At 36.5% G+C, this 25000-nt stretch overlaps 1 protein-coding gene across 4 annotated transcripts in view; it reads left to right on the top strand.

The window, feature by feature from the left end:
- LOC115412167 (partitioning defective 3 homolog B-like) overlaps window positions 1–25000 on the top strand; it is a 387150-nt gene that overhangs the window by 138795 nt on the left and 223355 nt on the right. For all 4 annotated transcript variants that reach the window (XM_030124503.1, XM_030124504.1, XM_030124506.1 and 1 more), the window contains exons 12-14: window positions 8007–8198; window positions 13049–13207; window positions 17052–17178. In XM_030124503.1, the coding sequence (XP_029980363.1) occupies window positions 8007–8198; window positions 13049–13207; window positions 17052–17178 (478 nt within the window). The remainder of the gene's footprint in view (window positions 1–8006; window positions 8199–13048; window positions 13208–17051; window positions 17179–25000) is intronic.

Raw genomic sequence — 25000 nt, forward strand, 5'->3', positions numbered from 1 at the left:
TGTGTGTGTGTCCGTATGTGTCATTCCAGCTGCTGCAGGAACAGTAGTTTAGCCTGGTAAAATGGATCCTTGGACGGTCATTTCCACAGCAGGAGACACACAGCCTGACAGCATCTGCCAACAGCTCTCATTAAAAGACCATGTCGTGAAAGCAGGTGTTCTTGTACATGTGCACTTTCCCACATAAACACCTGAACAAACAGCAGTCTGAAATAAATACACGACCGCTCCTCTTTTTCTCTGTTACTGTCACTTTACAGAAACCTTTAGGGGTGAATCGAGGACAAGATTTTGACAAGATGACGAGAAAGACACCATAGATTATTTATTATAATTAATATTATCATATAAATATTATATATATATATATATATATATATATATATATATATATATATATTAGTGTATTTTTATGCATTTTAGTGTATTTTACCATATCTTTGTGTATTTTAGTGCATTCTAGGATATTTTAGTGTAAGTTAGAATATTTTTGTAGATTTTAATGTGTTTTTTGACCAAAGGTACAATGAAAAATCTTTTAAAAGGTCACGAATTTGGCTTAATCAAACCTGCAGATGCCCAGTTTGTCTAGGGTATGAATGTATTTTCATGTATTTTAGCATATTTTTGTGTATTTTTTTTTTTTTGCATTTTTGTGGATTTTACCATATTTTTGTTTTATTTTAGCATATTTGTTTATTTTAGCATATTTTAGCAGTTTTTTGTGTATTTTAGTGCATTTTAGGATAATTCAGTGTAAGTTAGCATATGTTCAGTCCATTTTAGAATATTTTTGTATATTTTAGTGTGTTTTTTGACCAAAGATGCTGTGAAAAATCTTTTAGTCATAAAATTTGGCTTAATGAAACCTGCAGATGCCCTTTTGTGTGTAGATTATGTATTCTTGCATAATCTAACACATTTTAGTGTGTTTGTGTATTTTTGTATATTTTAGCATATTTTTTGTGTATTTTAGCATATTTTAGTGTATGTCATCTGGGTTGAAACAGGGTTCAACACAATACCTATGAGGTATGTTGGACTGGACTGTTATTTATGTGAATGGAAGGAATGAAATTTGATAAAAGACGACAAGAAAAATGTCTTAAAAAGTCATAAATTCAGCTTCATCAAACCTGTAGATAACCTGTTTGTGTATTTGGTGTACTTTTTTGTACTTTAGTGCCTTTTAGTGTATTTTTTTTTTTTTTTTTTTGTATTTTAAGGTGGGTTTTTTTTTTGTATTTTGGTGTATTTTAGTGTATTTTAGCATGTTTTTTTTGTCTATTTTAGTGCATTTTTTGTGGATTTTAGCATGTTTTAATACATTTTAGTATACTTTTTGTGTTTTAGCATATTTTTTGTCCATTTAAGTGCATTTTTTGTGTTCAGCTTTACCAAAAATGCAGATAACCTGTTTGTGTACTTTTCTGTATTTCAGTGCTTTTTAGTGTTTTAGTGTTTTTTGTGTATTTTTGTGTATTTCAGCATATTTTTTGTCCATTTCAGTGCATTTATTGTGTTGTTTAGTGTATTTTTTGTGCATGTTGGTGTATAATAACTCCAACAAACATGGTTCGGACTGGTTCAACACAATACCTATGAGGCCTGTTGGACTGTTTTTTATGCGAATGGAAGGAATGAAATTTGACCAAAGACGACCAGAAAAACCTCTTAGAATTTCCCTAAACAAACTGTAGTCTTAAATAAACACAAGCCCGCTCTTCTTTTTCCGTAGTCCTGTCACTTCCCAGCAGCCTTTAGGGGTGAGTCGAGGACAAGATTTTGGTGTTTTATAGCCGACTGCCCTCGCTCATTTCAACATAATGTGCCTCTTCCTTTCCCGCTCAGTGTCTAAACTAAGTTTAATAAAACAGCACATACACAACGCCGCCACCGCGCTGTCTTTCTAAATAGCCCGTCCTCTTTTTGATCCATCATCGTGACATCCCATTTAAATGTTAAACGACCGACGTGGGAGCGGGGGGTTAACTGCTTTTTGTATATCTGCGTTTTTGTAGCGGCGATGCGTTCACCTTTTTACGGCTGCAGACTGGAAACACACTCAGGCGCTCGCCGCTGTTTATTATTTTAGCATTACACACAGATATAACCACCTATCATTGCAATGAGGCTGAAACGGTAGAAAATGTTCCATGAAATTGCAGCGAGCATTAATGATTTGTTTCTGCTCAGGTCCACTTCTTTTTTGTGTGTGTGTATGTGTCTCTGTGGATGTGTTTTAAAGCAATTTCACAAGACGCCATGTTGAATTTTGAGGGTTTTTTTCAAGTTCAGTCAGCGAATCTTCATCTATTGGGTGAAAAACCCCCAAGTTCGACACTGAATGAGGATTTTTTTTTCATTCACCTTGCAGCCGTTTTGTTTGTCAATTACTGAAGGAAGCCTGAAGGCCGTGCTTATTCATTGTTTTACAGGGAAATTGAATTCCTCACCCAGATAACTAACTTTACATACATTTGCATATTTTTGTCAGATTCCATAAACATCTTGCAGCCCTGTGGGTGATTTTGACCCTTTAAGCTGAAAATGGCTGATTTTAACTTTTCGACAGTAGAACAACAAAAAGAAAAGGAAATTTAAAAAAAATTTAAAAATGATGTTCTCCAGATTCATTTTCTGGCACTGGCTACAACTTATGCTGGTTACATGAAAAAGAAAATACAAATTAACTCTTTAGGTGCTGGAGTTGTTAATAAAAAATATTCAATTTTAATATTAAGATTTCACAGAGCTGTATCTTGGAGGTGGTTAGAGATAAAGTCGTACAGTAAAGGAGAAAAATATAGAGAAAAATAAACACCCAAAGTTTATGATGGGAGTAAATTTGGTCATCTGATTTGCATATTGTGATGTCACAGGACAGCGGCCATATTGGATTGTGTATTTTTTTAGGCCGTTTCTCAAATGTGTTCTTGTCTGTTCTTCCGTTCTCGCAGAACGTCAACACGTACTGTTCCAATTGCAAACTCGCATAAACCAAGAACACATGGAATACCTGGATGTTGTTCTTGTCAGCTAGCTTAAACCAAAGATGCACTGGTTGGTGACTTCTGTAGACTTGACTGGGAAAGAATTCCCAAGATGCAGTTTGTGCCGGCTTGGCTGTGAGCCTGATCAAACAGCAATGGCTCCTTGAGGGGTAAGAGGTGGGGGGGCTAGAAGTAAAAACAAGGTTATACAGTATACAGAAACAAACAGTTAATAAATAAGTCCATAACAACAATAACAGTGAGACATGTGAGAGACAAATACTCAACAGGTGCAACAGTCAGCTAAAATTTGTTGCAGGTTTTGCTTAAAAACAGTGAGAGATGTGAGGACAGTGAGTTTGAGGAAATAAAGGTGAAATAAATAGATAAAGTAGCCAAATCTGTCCTTATCTGTCCATACTAAAACTAACTAGAAAAGCACTCTGAGAGCACAGACCTCCGCCAGGCAGATCAGTGACCCCCCCCCGATCACCACCAAAATGTAATCATTTGTTCCTTGTGCCAGTATCAATATTTCCTGAAATTTTCATCCAAATCTGTCCATAACTTTTTGAAAGATTCGGATCAGTCTTTGCCATTTGATAGAACACCCCATTGTAAATCCCTGAGTCAAATTGCATGAGATTTGCACAATTCCCCCATATTGTGATTTCCACCATAAATATTTGTCCCATATTAATTTTACCTATATTTTAAGATTCCTTGACCATGAAAACATACCATTAGCAACTGGATTCATAATTATATCCTTATTAGTTCAGTAGTTATTCACGAAAATCACATTTCTCGTAATGGCGGTTTTCTTCTGGATCTAGCTCCTTAAGTATTAAAGCTACATGAAATCCGGTGGCATACTCCCGATGCGGAACTGACTGAGCTACACGATGGCGCTTGTCAGAAATTTCTACCTTTAATATTAAAGGCACAGTAGGCCAAAAAGTAAGGGCACCCCCATTTTTTATATAAATTGAGATAAAATCCGCCTTCTGGATCAGATCCGGATCAGCCTTTGAAATGTGATAGAGGACCCCATTGTCAATTCCTGAGTGAAATTTCATGAGTTTTGGTCAATAATTAAGCGAGATATTGGGAAACAAAAATTTTGGCCCCATTTACCACAATGTTAACGAAAATTTCAAAGTGATCCAGAATCCAGGATTTCTTCCGGATCACCCCCAAAAGTTAATCATTTCTTCCTTATCCCATTTCCAACAAACCCTGAAAATTTAATCAAAATCTGTCCATAACTTTTTGAGTTATGTTGCACAGTAACGGACAGACAAACAGACAAACAAACAAACCCTGGCAAAAACATAACCTCCTTGGTGGAGGTAATTAAACTTTAATTACTTACTAAACCAGCTCAGGACCACCCCTTTAACCCTTTCATGCACAGTGGTCACTCCAGTGGACAGTTCTTCTCCAGCTGTTCTCTTGTACATCCCTGGGTTTTGTTGTTTTACTTCCATATCAGCCAACACAGCACCATCCCTTACACTGCAATTCAGACCATTACTGTAACTTTGCTGTTCTTGGTAAACCTGATCTGCGCTAACATGTTTGCTAATTGTTTTTAGACTGTAATTAACAGTTTTCTTAAACAAAAAGTTTTTTTTTTTTGCATATTATCAACATGAAGTGAGTAATAACTAGTATTCGAGTATATTAAAATGTGAGAAAACATCAGATTAGCTGCATTAAAATGTTTTTATTTCATAGTTTTCACATAGTATATCACTTTCTGATATTGCAATTTTAAATATGTTTCTTTGCTTCCAAAATTAACCACATGGTGTCCAGGTGACTGGATATTTTTGTAACTCCACAAAAAATAGGTCAATTAAAAGATATTCAATCACATTTTTTTTCAGACCTAAAGATGAATAAAAACACTCAGGAAAAAAATCTTGACTAAGGTTCTTATAATTCATGCATGAAAGGGTTAAAGTGGATTTTCTTCTTCACTTTGAATAGAAACATGCCCTGAAATGGTGTTAGGATTAAAGGGGCACATGTCCGCCATCTATTGGTGGGAGGTGGTAACAAGACTTGGTAACTATCTGAAGTTATTATGGTCTGTTTCAGTCAGTTATGTTGATTGCTGCTGTATTGCGACTTTGGTATTTAAAGGGTTAACAAAGTAAGAGAGGTTTAAATCAGGTAAATGCTGTTGCAAATTAAACCAGAAGGAATCTCAGAGCCTAATGAAATTGCTGTAATTATGTGCAGAAAGTTGAAGCGTTTCTCTGTTGGGTATTTTGAAGTTGTTTCCAAGGTCGTGAAGCTTCCTATCAGGTCTGGACAGTCAGTCTGACGGGGAGACTTTTTCCAGCAGGGAAAACAGTTTTCTGCAGAGTAAAGGACTTTGTGTCGGCTTAACGCTGTTAAACCTACAATCCCCACAGACAAACAGTGTTTAAACCTGACACTGCTGACCCACTCAAACACACACACACACACATAGACACACACACACACACACACACAGTCAGACTGTATGTACACATACACACAAACACAGTAGCATTTACTCGTGTACATTTATTCAGCATAGTTTGACTTTTTTCTTCCATTTTTGTTTAACCTGTAACGGATATTAAACACTTAACACAACAATAAACATTTTGCGCTGCAGTGTGGATTCAGTTAGTGTTCAAAATCAAAGACATAAATCAATCTGAACCAAACTCGATCTAATCCAGTCAAATTTAGGGTCATGGAACTTTTTTTTTTCAGGGTGTGTGTGGATCCTTAAAAAGTCTTAAATGTGATCGTCCTAAATTAAGGCTTGCATTATCCATATAAATGGTAATTAATCCTTAAATATGATGCTTAAAGGTAAAAAAAAAACCCAAAAAGGTTTAGTAAAATAAAAAGAACTAAAAAAGGAATAAAACTTGAATAGGCGCTGTGTCTGGCATCGTCTTCGTCATTAAAACATCTTCTCTGATGAAACTACTGGTTGGATTCATTTAACATTTTACACGTTGCTTCTTTCAGACAATGAAGTTTTTTCACGGTTTTGAGAAATTTTTATTTTTGCATTTTTTTATTTATTTTTTTTTTTTACAAACTTTTGAAATATTTTACAAATTTTTGAAATATTAAAAATGTGCCTTTACTTCTGATGGTCCAGATTTTGATGGTTTGTTACATGTAAATGGTTACAGATATCAATATAGTTACTATTGAGCACTGATAGGAAGTCATATGTGGACTTTCATTTGGGTCCATGACCTTTGACCTTGAGCCACCTTGAAGGGTCAAACCCAAGGTCACCAATTTCTGCATTTCAACAATCTTCTTTTCTGAAACCACTGGTCGGATTTATAAAAATAAATAAATAAATAAATATATGATGCTTCCTTGGGACAATGTTCGCAAAGCTTGTTGACAGTTTTGAGAATTTTTTGTTTTTAATATGTTATGAATTTTTGAAATATAAGAATGTGCCTTTACTTCTAATGGTCCATATTTTGATGGTTTATAACATGTAAATGGTTACATATATCAGTATAGTTCCTATTGATCACTGATAGAAGTCATATATAGACTTCGATTGATTTAGTTGAGTTCTCCTACAGTGAAAGTACCGCCCACTTCTATTGTTAGATTGATCTGCATCCAGACCACAGGACTGGAACATAGAGACAGAACCTGACAACCTCACACATTCAACTGGGGATTGATTCAGATAGAACAGGACGCTACAGAAGAGGATTAGGGCCACTGGGAAAAAAACAAAAAACAAAAAAACAGGTCCCATATATTTTTTTTAAAGTGTGAAGTATACCTTTTTCTCAGAATTCTGTTTTTTTTTTCCCCAGAATTCTGACTTTTTTGTCAGAATTCTGACTTTTTTTCTCAGAATTCTGACTTTAATCGTGGAATTCTTATTTTAATCGTGGAATTCTGACTTTGTTTTCTTGGAATTCTGACTTTTTCCTCAGAAATTCTGACTTTTTCCTCAGAAATTCTGACTTTTTTCTCAGAATTCTTGGAATTCTGACTTTTTTCCCCGAATTCTGACTTTAATCTCTGAATTCTGACTTTTTTCTAATAATAAAAAAAAAAAAAAAAAAAAAATATATATATATATATATATGTGTATGTATATATATATATATATATATATATATATATATATATATAAATATATATATATGTGTATATATATATATATATATATATATATATATATATATATATATATATATATATATATATATATATGTGTATATATATATATATATATATATATATATATATATATATATATATATATATTGGACCTCCTTTTTTTTTTTTTTTTTTTTTTTTACTCCAGTTTCCCTAATCCTCTGACGCTGACATACAGGGACATTGGAACTATTTTTTTCTAATTAAAGTCTTTTCACATGGCATAAGAGTCAGTATATATCTATCAAAGTATAACAGTGTTACTCTTCACACATTTACAGCTCTTTGATGCTCTTGTTCCCATCATTTTTCCTCTAACTCCGTCCTGTTGATGACTCCATATAGTGTTTCTCTTCATTTTTGTGGGATTCTTATGGTGGTTTTTATCTACCCAGTCAATCTGTGGATCTGTGTGTGTCTGTTTTATGCTCTTTGTTTCTTGTCTGTACTCCCTCTGCTCATACTACCTTTGTCCTGCTGTCTCTCTCTGTTGGTCGTACTCTCCAATTACCTCTTGAAAATGCACAGGTCATTTTATTGATATTGCCGGGCTGAGGGAAGAAAAAAAAAAGATGGCTGTATAAAAGCAGACAGTCCAAATGGTGTTTTTCTTCTTTCCCTTTTCTCTTCTTGGAAAATAGACTGTGGCTGCAATTTTTCACTAAGAGAAATTTAGCTGAAAAGCTCCTTCTGATGGTTTCTCTCAAATGGAAAAGCTTTTAGTTGAGCTTTGGAGACAGTTCAAGCCTACTGAACTGACCTGTGTTTCCTTACCCTCTACCCTGCCCCCCCCTCCACCTCTATCGTCCCCAGAAGGAAGAGGTGCCCCGTGGTCCTGGTTTTATTTCGGAGAGTGGAAAAGAGCAGCTTATGTTCGAGGTACCGCTCAATGACACCGGTTCAGCCGGACTGGGGGTCAGCCTCAAGGGAAACAAGTCCAGGGAGACGGGAGAAGATCTGGGAATCTTCATCAAATCCATCATACACGGAGGAGCGGCTTATAAGGTGACGCATATTAACCCATTAAGACCCAGTACTACTTCTGTGACAGTTCCCAAATGAATTTTTCTCTTTATTTACCCATCCTTAAGTGATTTATTACCATTTCTTGTAATATTATCGTCTTTATTTTGTGTTTTTCTCAGTGAAAATGAGGTATTTTCCTACATTTAATTCCCTGATCATGTAGATGTTCATAAAGACTCAGACTAAAGTTGAGGGTTATTATATCAGAAACAGAGAAAACTCATGAAAAGTGACTTTTTCAGTCAAATATATCCTTAACTGAACATAAACCCAGTGTGTCCATCCATCCGTCCATTCAGTTTGTGGCTTATTTTCTTCATGTTACTTAATATTTTGTAGCCTTTTTGTTCCTTTCATTCATTTATTTGGCCCTTTTTGTTCATTTTGTTGCTTATTTTATTCTTTTTTTTAGTCTATGTTTTGCTTCTTTTTCTCGTTATTTATTACTTTGTATGTATTTTTTGTTCATTTTAGTTCATATGCATAACCCCAGTGTGTCCATCCACTGTCATTGATCCAACTCCATGGGTTTTACTGGTGAATCAATGTTATAGAAGATGACAGTGTTTCCACAAATATAAACAGCCTGATCACAATCAAGGGTACCAGAAAGGGTGCACACATAGATAAAAATAATAATGCTCTATCAAAAAATCAGACAGGCCATTTTATTTGTCTGATATTTCTCTTTTAAAGTCCAAAATATTTTTGTATTAAAGTGTCTACTAAAAATTTTGCAGGCTTGCCCCTGTCAAATCAGAAATTATTCGATGTACAGACACTGGAGCCTAATAGCATCCATAGTTAATGCCTTTGAAGATTTACAAATGTTTCAGCACTCAAGATAATCATGCATTGTTTATTGCATAGATGTCGTGTCCAAAGCATGCGTGCTGAAAAATTCCATATATTGACAGAAACAATAAAATTCGACCCACATATTTTGAATATGGTGTACGGACACTACTTGGTGTACGGACTCTACAAGACTGGAATGGAAATCTGGCTTACCACATGGTCACATCTCTGTTAGATCTGTAACTAAGTCTTCCTGGTACAGGAGTAAATAAACATTAGTGAACAAGTTATAACAATATATCTATAAGGCATATATGCGATATTATTGATGGAAGTATACTGGTGTACGTACACTACATGAATTTGGGTGAACAACGCGCCATTTGAAAACATGCGGTTCGATGTAAACATCCGTTTGCCACATTGTTTCCAAATTTTCTGCAGCCAGGGAGCAGAGCAAAATCTGTCTAGTTGTGCATATTTAGTCCTAATAATACTGAAATAACAGGTTCCCATTCTATTATTACAATTAAAGGGCTGTAAAAGAAGGGTTTTCACAACAAAAAGGTTGATTGTCTTAATCCTGAAAATAAGAATTGATAATCAGCTGTTCAACAAAAATGATCAATAAATGAAAAGCAATGTGATGTGTGTATTTTGTAATAAAAAAGACACAGGAGTTGAGTAGTAATTATTTATTGTGTAACAAAACATTATGTACATAGTTTTGCTCTCTTATAACAATAAAATTGTGCGCGTTTTCAGGCTCATTGGGTTGCCATTTTATCAGTTTTTATCTGATTTTCTTCAAATTTGGAGGATTTCAAGATCTAGTAATAAGATGGCCAAAGAAACATTTTGGGAATGGTTTTGGGGGGATCTTTTTGCAATACTGATGAATAACTAAAGCAAATATACTTGTACACCTTGATTGTGATCAGGCTGAAAACAAGTGTCTTCAATTCTTTTCCATTTGTAGCTTATTTTGTTCATGTTACTCGTTTTGTTGATTTATTATTCATTCTTGTCGATTATATTGATCATTTAGGTTGGTTTTGTTGCTTATCAGATTTTTTTCTTCATTTACTATATTTTTCATTTGTTTTTATTCATTTTATTTAATATTTAATATATATGAACAAGTGTGTCCATCCACTGTCATTGATCCAACTCCATGGGTTTTACCGGTGAATCAGTATTGTAGAAGATGACAGTGTTTCCACGGTAACCACGGAGCCTCCGAACGCCCTAATGGGTCATATCTGATGACCATGAAAAGATGAAGAACTGTATTTTACAGGGTGGGGAAGCAAAATTTACAATGAACATTTAGGTTTTTTTTCTCAGCAGGCACTACGTCAATTGTTTTGAAACCAAACATATACTGATGTCCTAATCATACCTAACACTATTATCCATACCTTTTCAGAAACTTTTGCCCATATGAGTAATCAGGAAAGCAAACGTCAAAGAGTGTGTGATTTGCTGAATGCACTCGTCACACAAAAGGAGATTTCAAAAATAGTTGGAGTGTCCATAAAGACTGTTTATAATGGAAAGAAGAGAATGACTATGAGCAAAACTATTACCAGAAAGTCTGGAAGATACTATTAAAGAAGAATGGGAGAAGTTGTCACCCCAATATTTGAGGAACACTTGCGCAAGTTTCAGGAAGCGTGTGAAGGCAGTTATTGAGAAAGAAGGAGGACACATAGAATAAAAACATTTTCTATTATGTACATTTTCTTGTGGCAAATAAATTCTCATGACTTTCAATAAACTAATTGGTCATACACTGTCTTTCAATCCCTGCCTCAAAATATTGTAAATTTTGCTTCCCCACCCTGTATGCCAATTATTGACATGGATTGAAAGGATTAATGGATCAAAAGGTATGGATAGTTTTGGTAATGGTGGATGTCTGGGTGTTTATGGGTTAAGTCAGATGGCAGTTCTAACCAGTTCTCTCTAGTTGTGGTAGTTGTGACTAAAAGTGTTTTCTGTTATGTCTCAGGCCTCCAAAATCTAATCAGATCATCATTTAGTCCAAGTAAATGTTTTTACTAAAAATTTACCTCAAGGTATTCTGAGTTGTCACATTCATACAGATGGACAGACACAGGATCACAGCGACCCAACACCATCTCAGTTCATCATTGCCTGTAAATGCATATATAAAATAAAATGGAATAAAATCTCCTCTCACCTTGACCCTTGACCAGAAAACTTGATTCTGTTCATTCTTTAGCCCAACTGAACATTTTTGCCAATTTGAGAAAATTACCTCAAGTCTTCCTTAGACATTACACTTATAAGAATGGACAGAGATGAAGTCACAGTGACTTTGACCTTTGACCTTGTCCACCAACTCTATTCTAAATTTTCCTGCTTTCTGTCAAATCTTAAATTATACTTCCTTCCACTCCTTATCAAATGTGCAAATGAAGTCATGTATAAGTTTTGTTTTTGTTTTTTTGTTTTTTTCCATGACTTCTTACTACCTGTTTTATTTCTAAGGACTAAGTAAGCTTTGTCTTGTTGCATATTCGAAATACACTATACTAAAAAAAAAAAAAATCAGTCCTGAAATATTGGACTAAATGTAATGCTGCATTCCAGGCAGGTTTTTGAGCCCGTGAGTCACGACTTCAAACCACGACTCAAGACGTAACTTTCCAGGCAAGTCACACCAAACTGCCTGAGTGCAAGGAATTGTGAGAGCTAGATGTAAACAAACCATCATGGTGGACCGTACGGAGCTTATGTTCATTTACAATCATTTCTATCACCAGAGATGCTTATTTTGCTTATTTTAGGGAAACAGAGGAGTAAAAACAGCGCATAAGGCAAGAGAAGCTGTTATACCTGTTATGTTATTTGTATATCTGGATTCGTATTTGGTATTAATTTATTCTTGTCCTAATGCTAGAGTAGCTGCTGATTATGCAGAACATGTGCGGATAAATTGTGTTACGGCAATACCTTGTTTTAATAAATAATTTGGCATAAACACCGCATCCGTGGGGGGGTGCCATTGTTGTTTCACAGGCTACGTGACGTCAGAGCTCGGAACTGGGAGAACATGGATCTAGTACGAGTTCATGGGTGGGAAGTCACGGGTTTGACTGACATTCCAGTGCATTTTCACTGGTAGAAGGTTGGAAAACATGAGTTATGGGTTGCCTGGAACACAGGATAAGTGGTACCAACAGGGGTGGTATGGTGGTGTAGTGGACCCTCCTGTGGTGGGGGTACTGGGTCCGATCCCAGTTTCTGCGCCTTAATAGATTAATTAGTTGACCTAAATCACCTGTGGATGTGAATGTGAGAGTCAATAGTTGGTATATGAGATCAAGTCTGGCACCTCCATGATCCTCCAGAGCTGAAGGTGTGTCAAACATGTGGCCCGTGGGTCAAAACCGGCCCACCAAAGGGTCCAATCCGGCCCATGGGTTTCTCCATCTTCTCACCCACATGTGGTCTCTCCTTGGTTCCCAAAACCAAAATGGTGATTAAAAAATGGTTAAAAATCACCAAAACCTGTGGCTTCAGACTAAGACTAGGAAAATCAGACACATTCTAGTTTGAGCATTTGTGACATGACAAGAAAATAAAGAAATTGTCATGCGGTGGTGAATGATAAGACTCAAATGCACGGTGCTGAAGGGAAAAACGGATTTATTAACAGAAACAATAGAAGGGGAACAAACAGAAAAACCTGGTGCAGAGGTCAGAGTCCAGTGAGAAAAGATGGAAAATGGGGAAGAAGTTAGAGTTAATGTATGTGATGAGGTGCAATGATCCAGCGCTGCACAGCCACAGAAAAGAACCGTATATATGCTCCTAATGAAAAAGGAGCTGCAGCTGTGCAGAACACAGCAGGTGGATATAATGAGTCTGAGTACTGAGGGAGGGGTCCGCAGCCACGCCGTAGTGGACCGGCACAGAAATGAGTTTGTATTTTGCTTCAGTAGTTGTAGTTTTAGGTTTCATCAGTTCTTTAGTGAAGGTTTGATGTGTGTTTTTAACAGGATGGGCGGCTTCGAATCAATGACCAGCTGGTGGCGGTGAACGGCGAATCGCTGCTGGGACGCTCCAATCATGTGGCGATGGAGACGCTGCGACGCTCGATGTCTCAGGAGGGAAACGTACGAGGGACGATCCAGCTGGTGGTCCTGAGAACTCTGACGGTATGTACACACTTACACACACTCAGTGGAAAAGCAAAAAAACCCCAAAAAAACCACAGTCACAATCAAACAAGTGTCCAAACTAGGGCTGAGAAAACGCCTATGTAAAGATATGCTTTTATGTCAAATATTTGAGTATAGTTTTAATTTCTTGCAATTTTGATTGTATATACCTAATGTTCGGAACCAATACTCACTTTTAAAGTCTTGAAAGTCTTTGTGAAACATCTTTGTGTTATTTATGCAATAAACTATGAACATTTTTCAAATCGGATTTTATAATTTTTGTGTTTTTTGGCCTTTTGTGTTGATATAGTAGGTTAAAGTGAAAAAATAATAGGCAGATGATATAGATGAAGTTGTGCTGAAAAAAAGATACCAAACATGGATATAGTAAACATTTCTTTATATACTATATAAAGGCAAAATCAAAAGTACTGAAAAACGGCCAAAATAGGCTCAGACCACTAAGGGTTAAGAAAGCGCTTACAGGAAACTGAGGATGTCTGTGTTTACTTCATAGGTACTGGTAACATATTGTTTAAATTTAGAACCAGAATGATGCAAAAATGCTGAATTCGTCATCAGATTCAACAATAAAAGCACCACACACAAACTAAACCTTCAGAAACCAGTGAAAACTAGAAGAATACTGTTTGTATTGACAACTTTCCTGTATTTTAGAAGAAGTAAGAAAACTGAATCAGATCGTAGATAGTGATTTTTACCTCGAAAGATCATCCAAGGTTATTTCTTCAACAGTATTTTTCCATTGCGGTCTCCAGATCTCTTAATTACCTTTTCTCTGAAACTCTACTCTGATCTTTTCAGATTATATTAATGAATGGATGAAACAATCAGATAGGTTAAGGTCACTTTTAATCATTACTTCATGTCTGTCATGAAGCTCCACAGTTGGAGACAACTTTTTTGTAGCGTTTAAGCACATAATAAATCTGTTTTCTTCATTTCAGTTTATCAATAGTCTGATTTTTAATAACTTGGCCCCTGTTTCAGTTCACAGCTTTAGTAAACAAATGACATTTGAGCCGTATCAGTGAAAAATAACGTTTTTGAGTAAATATTTCCCCGTTCATAAGTGCTTATACTTGCTGCACAAATTGGAGCAGAATGTTTTGTGAAGATGAATAAAAGTCATGGTGCAGAACAGTTTTCATTGTAAAATAACTGAAACACTCTCTCCTCATAAAATACCCTAATCTGGGTTAGTACACCTGCTGTGTCACGTCACTAGAAGGAGAATACATGGATCTTTTATCTCTATTCTGCATCTCCTACCCCCTCTATTTCTCCCGTAGACTAAAACATGTCTTTTTTTTGCCTCTGCTTGTCTGTGCACATTGTGACTTTTAGCCTTTCCATTGAGTCTTCACATACTCAACGCTGGTCTCCCTTCTCTCTACTCTCACCAGCAGCAGTAAAAGAGCATTTACACTTGAGCTATTCAGATTTCTCTGAGCTTCTCCTGTGTGTGTGTGACGGAGTGTTCTTCACTGGGCTCTATGTCTTTTCTTTATGAGTTAAAAAAAAGAAAAAAAAGATGCTTTTCATCTCGGTTGCTTTCCAGCTGATGCCTTTTTACACGACTCTGCTGAATGTTTGTACAAACCCTCGTGGACACAAAAGCTGGGTTGTCGGCTCAAGTGTGGATGGCCCTTTGCATGGCCTGTTGGTAGTGAATTAAAAAAGAAAAAAAAGGACGTACTGTACATGCTGCACAATAGAATAGATCTTTATTGTCAGTTGTCGCTTTTCCATTGGACATACGCACAAAACTTTACTGATATTTACTAAATGTCGAAAAAACAGAAGTGCGTAATGTTAGTTTTTCCATTAAATCCCAAATGCGGTGATTTGTTTATTTATTATCGCAACATGACGCGAGAAGTCATTCCATAAACATGGCGACGAATATAAATATGGTGTTGATTTACAGATATATTCATTAGTATTACATGTTACCGCTCTATCTCGTACTAAATTAAAAAATTATTGAGTTTCCTGGCGTGTCCACACATACCGCGCCATGTTTTTTTTTTTTTTTTAATTCTTCTTCTTCACTTGTTGTAACGTACGTCAACATCTGTTTTTTTTCCATTGATGTGACTCTAGTTGCGGAAAAAAGTCTTTCCATTGCAGTTTTGCATGATATACCATTTGCACTACACCTTAAAAACCACCTCTTGCCATCGCAAAAACTTTTAATCAAAAAATGAGAGTTGATGTCTGAGCAGCCAGGTCGCATTTATCCGACCTTTACCTCATGGAAATGCGACAAACATCACAATTCTGCATCCCAGGAGTGTTACTTCTATAAACACAGTGCGTGTCTGCATGGTCAGGACCTCTTTTACGCAAGCAGGTCACTTCAGGGTCTCATTCAGTTCATACACAAAACTGATAGAAGTCGTATTTAATGTGTAATATGTACGAGCACAGAAAAAAAGTCGGATTTCACCCAAAAATCCAAACTGTGCATTAAGGCCTGCTGTCTGAACATAGTTGTAGTTTTTGGTAACCGTATGGGAGTGTTAAAAATGTTTTCTTCACTGATATAAATGAGATGAACAGCACAATCCAGGAGCACCACTGCAACAATTCCATCAAACAGTCCCAACATTCTTTTGCAGGTATGAGGCTGCGTAACCTGTAAAACTGTTGATCGATCGTTTGTGTGCATGTAATTGTGCAGCCGGACTCACCCAGCTCATCTCCTGTCAGTGGTTTGATGGTGAAAGCTGTTGGCTGCATCAAAGAGCTGCATCCCTGTCTCCATCTTTGTCTTAAAGAGTGGAAGAGAAAGGATAAAACGAGGGGAAGATGAAGGCGGAGTGATAAGAGACAGTACCTTAAAAGCCTTTTTAGGCCTCACTATTGATGCTTTTAACATTATAAAAGCGGACCACTCTACTGTTTCCCCCTCTGATCTTTTCCCCTCCTTTTTTGTACATTCTTGATGCTTTCTCCCATTCCTTACTGTACTCATCCCCGTCCAACTCCCTCTTATCTGCCTTTTTTATCCAGCTGCTCTTTTCCATCAGTAACTCTCCAAACACACTCCGTCTTACCCCCTAAGCTAAGTAAGTACGACTCCACATGAGTTCCGTGGGGATAATCTAACGCTGTTCCCAAACATGGGCCCGACTGCTGACATAATATCAGATCCACTCATTTTAATATAAATAAATTCAGCCCATTCATCTGAGTGGAACATGACAAGCAGGATTTATCTCAGACAATGCTGTTATGTCACTTTCTTTGTTCGGATGGAGGCTTTAGAGGAAGGTACACAAAGAAACACGGAGCGCTAAAACAGCAGAAGTTTGCAAACAGGTCGACACGTACAGTGAATGGATGCAAATTGAGTTCTCCAGGAAATAATAGATGTAAAAAAGACACGCCGGTGCTGCTATCCTCATCTTTTTCGGATTATCGCCGAGGCCGAGGAGGACCGGAGTTGTTTTAGTGTGAATGTCGTTACCGCACACAAAGGGACGGACTGGAATAAAGGAGGTGTTTGGGTGTTGAGGACAAGTACAGCCCTGCAGGTCATGGGAAAGGGGATCCCCTCTTCCACCGTGATCTCCACTGTCTTTGGGGAGCGACCTTCTTTCTGTCTTTATTTGACATCCTTGGCGTCGATTTGGTGGTGAATAGACTACTCACTCTTCCAGTGATTATTCCGTATAAAAGCAAACCTCATACCACATATTAAACTTTGGAGAGAAAGTTTAACTGAGCACTGATGCTATTTTAGGCTTATTTTTGTGTATTTCATGGTCTTTTTATGGTTTAATTAACATATGTTCTGGTCCTGTTTTAGGAACATCGTGCCGTGTCTCCCAGTCGTTCCTTTGACAGCTCTTCAGGCCTGATGAGTCCAGTCAATGGTCAAACTAACGGCCCCGCCCACCCCTCCATGGTCAACAACGCCATCTATGCATCCAATGGTGAGTGTTTGCTTTTTTCACTGGTTGAGAATCCTTTTCTACAATTCGTTTTCAAACCAACTTGGTAATTTTTAGCTCACAGGCTGATAGGCTATGAGCTATTGTGAAGGCGCTGTGTCTGGGGTCGTCTTCATCGTTGTTTTTTAGTTTTGAGAAATTTAGATTTTTTTAAATTTTTTAAACATTGAAAATGTGCCTTTCCTTCTAAGGGTCCATATTTTGATGGTTTATAACATGTAAATGGTTACAGATATCAATATAGTTCCTATTGATCACTGACAGAAGTCATACATGGACTTTCATTTGGGTCCATGACCTTTGACCTTGAGTGACCTTGAAGGGTCAAACTCAAGGTCACCAATGTATAGATTTTAAAAGATATCAATATAATCACTACTGAGCACTGATAGGAAGTCATATATGATATATATTGTATATATGTATGATCTCCTGCATTAAGACCACAGGACTGTAACAGAGACAGAACCTGACAACCTCAGAAATTCAACTTGGAACCAGATGCTCAAGCCGATTTACAGAAACCCAACAGAATCCTCCAGGAGTAAACACTAACTTGTGACAGTTCCCAAATTTGATTTTTTTCTCTTTATTTAACCTTCCTTAAGTGATTTATCATCATTTATTATAATATTATCTTCTGTCTTTTGCATTTTTAGCTTACCGGCCGATAGGCCGTAAGCTATTGTCGTCATGCGGCGTCCGTCATCGTCGTCTGTTGTCGTCTGTTGTCGTCGTCCGTTACAAAAATTTCAGTCGTCTTCTTCTCCGAAACTACAATTCCGATTGACTTCAAACTTGGTATACAGCTTCTTTATGATGATGTCAACAAAAGTTTGAGAAATTATTTGGATCCAGATCTGATTCTGGATTTGGTGCGACTTTGAAAAATTTCCCCATTGTAAGAGATAGGAAGTGAATTGATGCAATAACTCAGTAAATATCCAGTGTAAATTTCTCCAGTCTAGCCCTGATGGGGAGATGACCAAAACATAATGTCCACATGCTGATCAGGATCTTCTTCTGGATCCGGGAACTTACGGAAAATTTAACATGGGCTCTTATGGGGAAAAAATTTCAGTCGTCTTCTCCGAAACTCCAGTTCTGATTGACTTCAAACTTGGTATACAGCTTCTGTATGATGATGTCAACATAAGGTATTGAAATTATTTCGATCCAGATCTGATTCTGGATTTGGCGCGACTTTGAAAAATTTCCCCATTATAACAGATAGGAAGTGGATTGATCCAAGAAATCAGTATCAATGATATCAAGTTGGAATTTGAATTTTTTACAGATCTGATTGGAATATGACCAAAACATGGGCTATTTCTGTAATAGAATAAATACACGTAACTGGGTGATAGTAAATGTCATCTGAATACATTTCCCTAAGATTTTAATTTGGGCGGTAAGCTACAGGACTATTGGTCCTATTTTGTCAGTGAAAATCCGGTATTTTCCCATTTTGAATTTTCTGATCATGTTGATTTTCATTAAACATTCAGATTAAAGTTGAGGATTATTATATCAGAAACAGAGAAAACTGGAGAAAAAGTGACTTTTCCAGCAAATATATCATTAACTGAAAGTAAAAAAGAGTGTGTCCATCCACTGTCATTGATCCAACTCCATGGGTTTTACTGGTGAATCAGTGTTGTAGAAGATGACTGTGTTTCCACGGTAACTATGGAGCCTCAGAACGTCCAAATGGGTCAAATCTGTTGACCATGAAAAGATGAATAACTGTATTTTATACCAATTATTTATATGTATTGATAGGATTAGTGGATCAACAGCTATTAAACAGTTTACATCAGTAGCTGCTTTTGGTCACTAGTGGATGTTTGGTTCTTTATGGGTTAATATTAGAGGTGACTCCAACTCCTCTTAACAACACAACCAGGAATAAATGTGAAAAATTCTCTTATTTTCATATTTTTGCTTTGTTAATAAATACCAGAAATGCTGCGAGAGTAATTAACTCTCCATCAGTGTCCTCATTTCTATTTTAAGATGCTACAAATGGTGTCCAAAAAGCCCTAAAAAGCCTGTTTTCTGTTATTTAAACAACACATCATCTCATGCCATCGTCTTCTAACTACTATATTTTCAGTTCATTTCGAGACTATGAAAGAATAAATAAAGACTATGACAGGCCTAATTCAGTCCATATAATTAATTAACAGTTAACACAGCTCCTAATGAGCATGAAGTATTATGATGAACAGCGGTGTATCCATAATTTACACTAACATCACTCAGAATGACTCTCATAATACAGGCATTTTATTTTTCTTACCAAAAAGCAACACAGCAGCAGTGATTTTTTGTTCTCTTTAATGTTTCCCTCCGTATCTGTAATGTTAAAATAACTGTCATTTACCAGGACAGGCCTACACGTCCACACCAAAGAGTGCAGCACAGCCACAGTGTTGTGTTTTGTTCTGTTTTCACTTCTGGAACAGCATGCTGGCTTTTTCCTGGCCCTGCTTCAGCCCTGATTTTAGCTGACATTACTGTACTTTTCTACTCTTTTGTTCTCCCGTTTTATTTTTTTTTTAACACTGAAACAGCATCAAAGGTGGGCATATCATTTGCAACGAGTTAAAAAAAGTACAGAAAGTTAATAACTGCGAAAAACAAACAGTATCTTTGAGGTAAAACAAGCATAAACCAAACCGATACCGGCATCAGCAGTGCAGCTTTAATTAGAGACTCCTCTGCCCGATGTTCCCTTTCATTTCTCTCTCTTTGCTTTTATTTTTTCCTCCTCGTGTTCCTCAAGGTTGCAGTATTTGTTTGTTAATGCTGCTATAAAGAGTTATTGTAGTTGTGGATGCTCCATAAAGCTCTTTTATTATGTGGATGTGCAGATGCGTGATCTGTGAATAGGTTTGTACTGTTTATATCTGCATGTTTGATAATGACTCATACCCTATATGGACAAAAGTATTGGGACACGTTGAATTCAGGTGTTTCTTTTCTAACAGGGGTCTAGGATACATCTCACTTAGGAAGAGAAATCTCACATTAAACTTTAAAGGGCTCATATTTCTCTAAACCCACTTTTCTTAGTCTGTGGTTCATTTATTTGTGTATTTGGACCCTAATAGTTCATAAAGTTTGAATTTGAACCCTCCAGGTGCTGTAAAACTATCTTTATATTCATTTCGGCAAAAATCGAGTGGAGTTCTACAACCTGTTTGAATTCTTGCTTAATTTGTTACGTTTTATAACTAGTCACATCTCCACATTTGCACATATAAGGTCCAGACTTCAGACGAACATTTCTCTGAGTACGACAAAATTGTTTGTCAGCAGCAGCGGTTGTAGTCCATAATGAAAATATGACCAAACTTGGAGCCCATTCCCCCCAAATGTTCAGTTGTTGGTTGAACGGGACAGAGCAGCACAGCTGACAACCTGGAGGGGGTGGGGCCTGAAGTGGTTCATGTGCATTTAAAGGGCCAGTGCTCCAAACCACCTTTCTGGTGTCATTACTCAGAAATAGGGTTGAAGATGAACCTGTGGAGTTGAATGAATGAAGAATTCAGAGCCAAGCAGAGCATTTACAGTTTATGGAGACCACAGGGAAATGTTGGAAAATGTATAATTCCATTTAAAAAAGTAAAATACCACTCCTTTAAGGAAATATTGATGTTTTTATCTCGCATCATCATGAGCAGGACATCTTGCAGCTGTAGACATGATCTGTCCCAATATTTATGTCCATATACTTTACAAACATCAATATTTCTTTTAAGTTTAACGGGAGATTTTTCTTCCTCAGTGAGATGTGAAGAAAGTAGATGGTTAGTTGTGGTTGAAAGTAATTATTATAGTCAGAGACTGAAAAATGTTTGAGAAATTTAGAGGTAGAACATTTAAAATCATAGTTATGGATTAAAAAAAAAAAAAAAAAAATCAATGTTTAGAGAATTAAGTCAAAACCATCCTTGAGGCATTTTGGAAACAAAGATAACAATTTAAACCAAACTAACCAATGCAGTGATATTCATCCCAATATAAAACTATTTTATAACATTAGTCATTATTGTTTTGTATCCCAGACCCCTGTTAGAAAAGAAACACCTGAATTCAATGCGTCCACATACTTTTGTCCACATAGTGTCTCTTGTTGCTTGTTTAGAAATGCGTTAATGTCAACAGTTTATGCGTGTGTTGTTTCAGCCATCAGTAGGTGGTGTTCAACAGTGTTGTGTGTTTTTGTGTGTGTTTACTGGCCCTGACCTTGAATACACTCGGCTGCTCAAACTAACCTCCGTTCTCATGACATTTACATCCACGCATTAGCCAGTGCGTATACCGCTGGCTGACTTCCTGTGTTGTGTAAGTGCACTTGTGTGTACTTCCCTGTTGTCTCACTCACACACTAATGAATGATTTCATATGCGGAATCCATTTTATTTGGCATTGAAGTCCAAATTAAAATGAAGGGAGTGTTTTTCCTCTACTGATGTGTGCTTTTGCAGGGGAATAAATTGAATCTAATGAATCCCTACATATGTATGTATGCAGATGTGTTATTTTTGCATTTATAGATCTTTCTCTTTATCTCTTATTCGTTGTTGCATCTCATTTATCTCTGCTACTGTGAATCTCGCTCAGTCTTTTTTCCTTTGTCTGCACTTTGAGTTTTCTGTTTCCCCTGGAGAGTCAGCCTACTGGATGGAGGAAGTACAGTACAGATTGAGGCTAGCTTCAGTTATTATGCAATTTCCCTCATTTTTGTTACTTGAAGCATATTTTTACATTTAGTTTTGTGATTGAACATATTGTGTATATATATGCACACGCTGCTGCATTATTCCGCATGTCTGTTTGTCTGTCATTCCATTATTATTTCTCTTCCACACCATGCTGGGTTTTAGAAGTTGCTATATTATTATTCATTATTTTATTTTATTATTATGTCTTGAAATAATCTCTTTTGTTGTTGTTGTCTCTTATTCGTCCATTTGTCCATCATTTAATTTCTGGTTAACTATGAAAACTTGTAAACACACAAATAAAGAAATAAATTAGAGTCATTACAACAGTCATCAAGCATGCTCCTTCATCTATAAAGCATGACAATACTGCTGCACCTACAAGAAATATGTCTACCATAACTGCCTCATTGTTTGATTACGTTCGTCATGTCTTCCTTTACAAATGTTTGAGATTTTCTTGTGACCACAAAAGTAGACCCAATCAGCTGTTTTTAGACACGTCACACCAGGAAACGTTTGACAGCTCTGATGAAGGCTGAAGCTACAGCCGAAACATCAGCAGGTAAAAAAACATCTTGCCTCAATGTTACTTGTCTGATCACAAGAAAATCTCCAATATCTTCCTCAGCTATATAGAAAATACTTAGCACATTGACTGTTAGCTTGATGCTAACACGTAATGAAAAATGCCATTAATAGGCTACCAGAAAATAGCATTGTAACCTCAATCAGTCACAATCATTAAAAAAAAAATGTTACAAAGGCCACAAAATGAACAAAAACAGCCAAAGTAATCAATAAATGGATAAAAAAAATATTGAAAATATGGATTAACCAGTAAAACCAAAGTAATTTGATAAATGACAGTGGATGTAGATGCTTGGTTTATATATTAAATAAAATAAAATAAAAATATCTACAAAATGTACAAATAATAAATAATGTAAGTAAGACGTAGACTAAAATGAAGTAAAAAAAAAAAAATGAAAGAAAGACGACAAAATGAAGAAAAACAGCCAAGGTAATCAATAGATTGGTAAAAAAGCATTGATTCACCAGTAAAACCCATGTAGTTTGATAAACAGTGAAAGTAGATACTTGTTTTTATGTTCATTTAAGGACATCTTTGCTGAAAAAGTCACTTTTTCTTCAATTTTTCTAATATAACAACCCTCAACTTTAACCCTTTCATGCATACTGGTCACTACAGTGGACAGCTATTCCACAGCTGTTCTCTTGTATATGCATAGATTTTGTTTTTTTTGTTTTTTTTTTCCACATATCTTTATTAAAGTTTTAAGACACCACATGTCTTTTCTGACATGAATTGGTAACATTATGTAGATCTCTCCTGAGCATAAACCCCCAGAATCACAAGCCCTCCCCATAGTTTTCACACAATTTGTCAGTAAATACATCTTTCTGTGCTTCAAAAATTAAACATGTAGTGTCCAGCTGAGTGGACATTTTTGCAACTTCATGAAAAATAGGTTCATAAGAATTTTTTTTTCATTAATATTTATTTAATGTGTTTGGGGTTTTTTTTTTGAAATTTTGAAATTATTTTTATTTATTTATTTATTTTTATTTATTTTTCAGAAGAAAATTTTCAATTGCATTGTTTTTTTCATGCCTAAAGAGGAATAAAAAAACTCAGGAAAAAATTTTGATTAAGGTTCTCATAATTCGTGCATGAAAGGGTTAAGCAGCTTTAACAAACATCTACATTTATCAGTGAATTAAACAGGAAAATATGTGATTTACACTGAAAAATGCAAAATACAGATGATAATATTGTAGTAAATGGTGATAAATTGCTTAAAAAAAGGTTGAAGAGAAAAAAAAAAAACGCATGACAAAAATAGCACTAGGTCTTTATGTTTTTTTTTTAAAGTCCCTCTATTCTTTTCACAGTATTTTTGAGATTCTATGAAATAAAAAGTCAATTACAGTCAGACATATTCCATTTGTGGAAGGGTTTGTAACCTTTTGGCAGCTTAACATGGAAGCGAACGTCCCTGTTTTCTTGTGTGAGCGCTGAGTAAATGCACTGACACAGCCACGCGGGATTAATGTGAAAGAAAAGTCACGAAACACCGGTTTTTCCCAAGACGGGGAGCGGATACACACACGGGTAGACAGATGAGTAGTAGACAAATACAGACGGAAGGAAGAAAAAGTTGAGTGCCAAAGAAGCGGATTCATATATCTGTTATTGGAGTGAACTTGTATTGATCTATCATCCACACAGCAAATGCCTTTTTCACTTCAAAGACCGGGAGGAAAGTGGATTTGTTTGTGTGTTTGTGTGTGCGCGGTGAAGAGTGTGTTTTTGACAGTTCAGCTGATTAAGGTGCTGCCGGTGAAGAAGAAGAAGAGGAGGAGGGAGGAGGAGGAGGAAGGAGGAGGAAGGAGGAGGAGGGAGGAAGTTTAAAAAAAAAAAAAAAAAAAAGAGGAGGTTGGTGCTGAAATGTGAGTGGGAGATAAAATGATTTATGGGAGATCTGAAAGGAGAGATAAATGACAGGCAAAATATCAGATTGCAAGAATGGGAGCAGAGGGAAAAATAAAGCAGGTGATTAGTGAAAGGGAAGGGGAGAGATGAGAGGATGTGATAGCTTCAGACGCCGCCATCGCTGCCATCACCCTCCTTTCAGTCACATGTGTGGACGTGCAGTAATCTGGGCGAGTGTCGCGCAGCACCGACGCACTTTGAGGAACGATGACTGTATGTAAATGGTGCTCAGGATGAACGCAGTGTGTATGAAGGAGTCATAAACGGCTTGATTTATCATGCACACTCACAGCCTTGTATCAGCGGCGTGCATCTCCAGCTGCCTTCGCTCACTACTTCTCATCCGCTTTCCGTCTCATATCTTTTTCCAACTTCTTATCTTCCCTCCACGTCTTACTCTTTGGGCTTTTCTCGTCTCTACGTCTGCTCTCGTTTTTACGTCTTAGGGCCTTTTGCTAACCTGTCTTTGGGCTTCGAACTGGAACAAGTGCAGAGTGAACCCATAAAGACCTAGTGCTACTTTTATAAGATTCCCAAATGGATTATTTATTTA

The sequence above is a fragment of the Sphaeramia orbicularis genome, chromosome 21, assembly GCF_902148855.1.
Source record: "Sphaeramia orbicularis chromosome 21, fSphaOr1.1, whole genome shotgun sequence".
Classification (NCBI taxonomy): Eukaryota; Metazoa; Chordata; class Actinopteri; order Kurtiformes; family Apogonidae; genus Sphaeramia; species Sphaeramia orbicularis.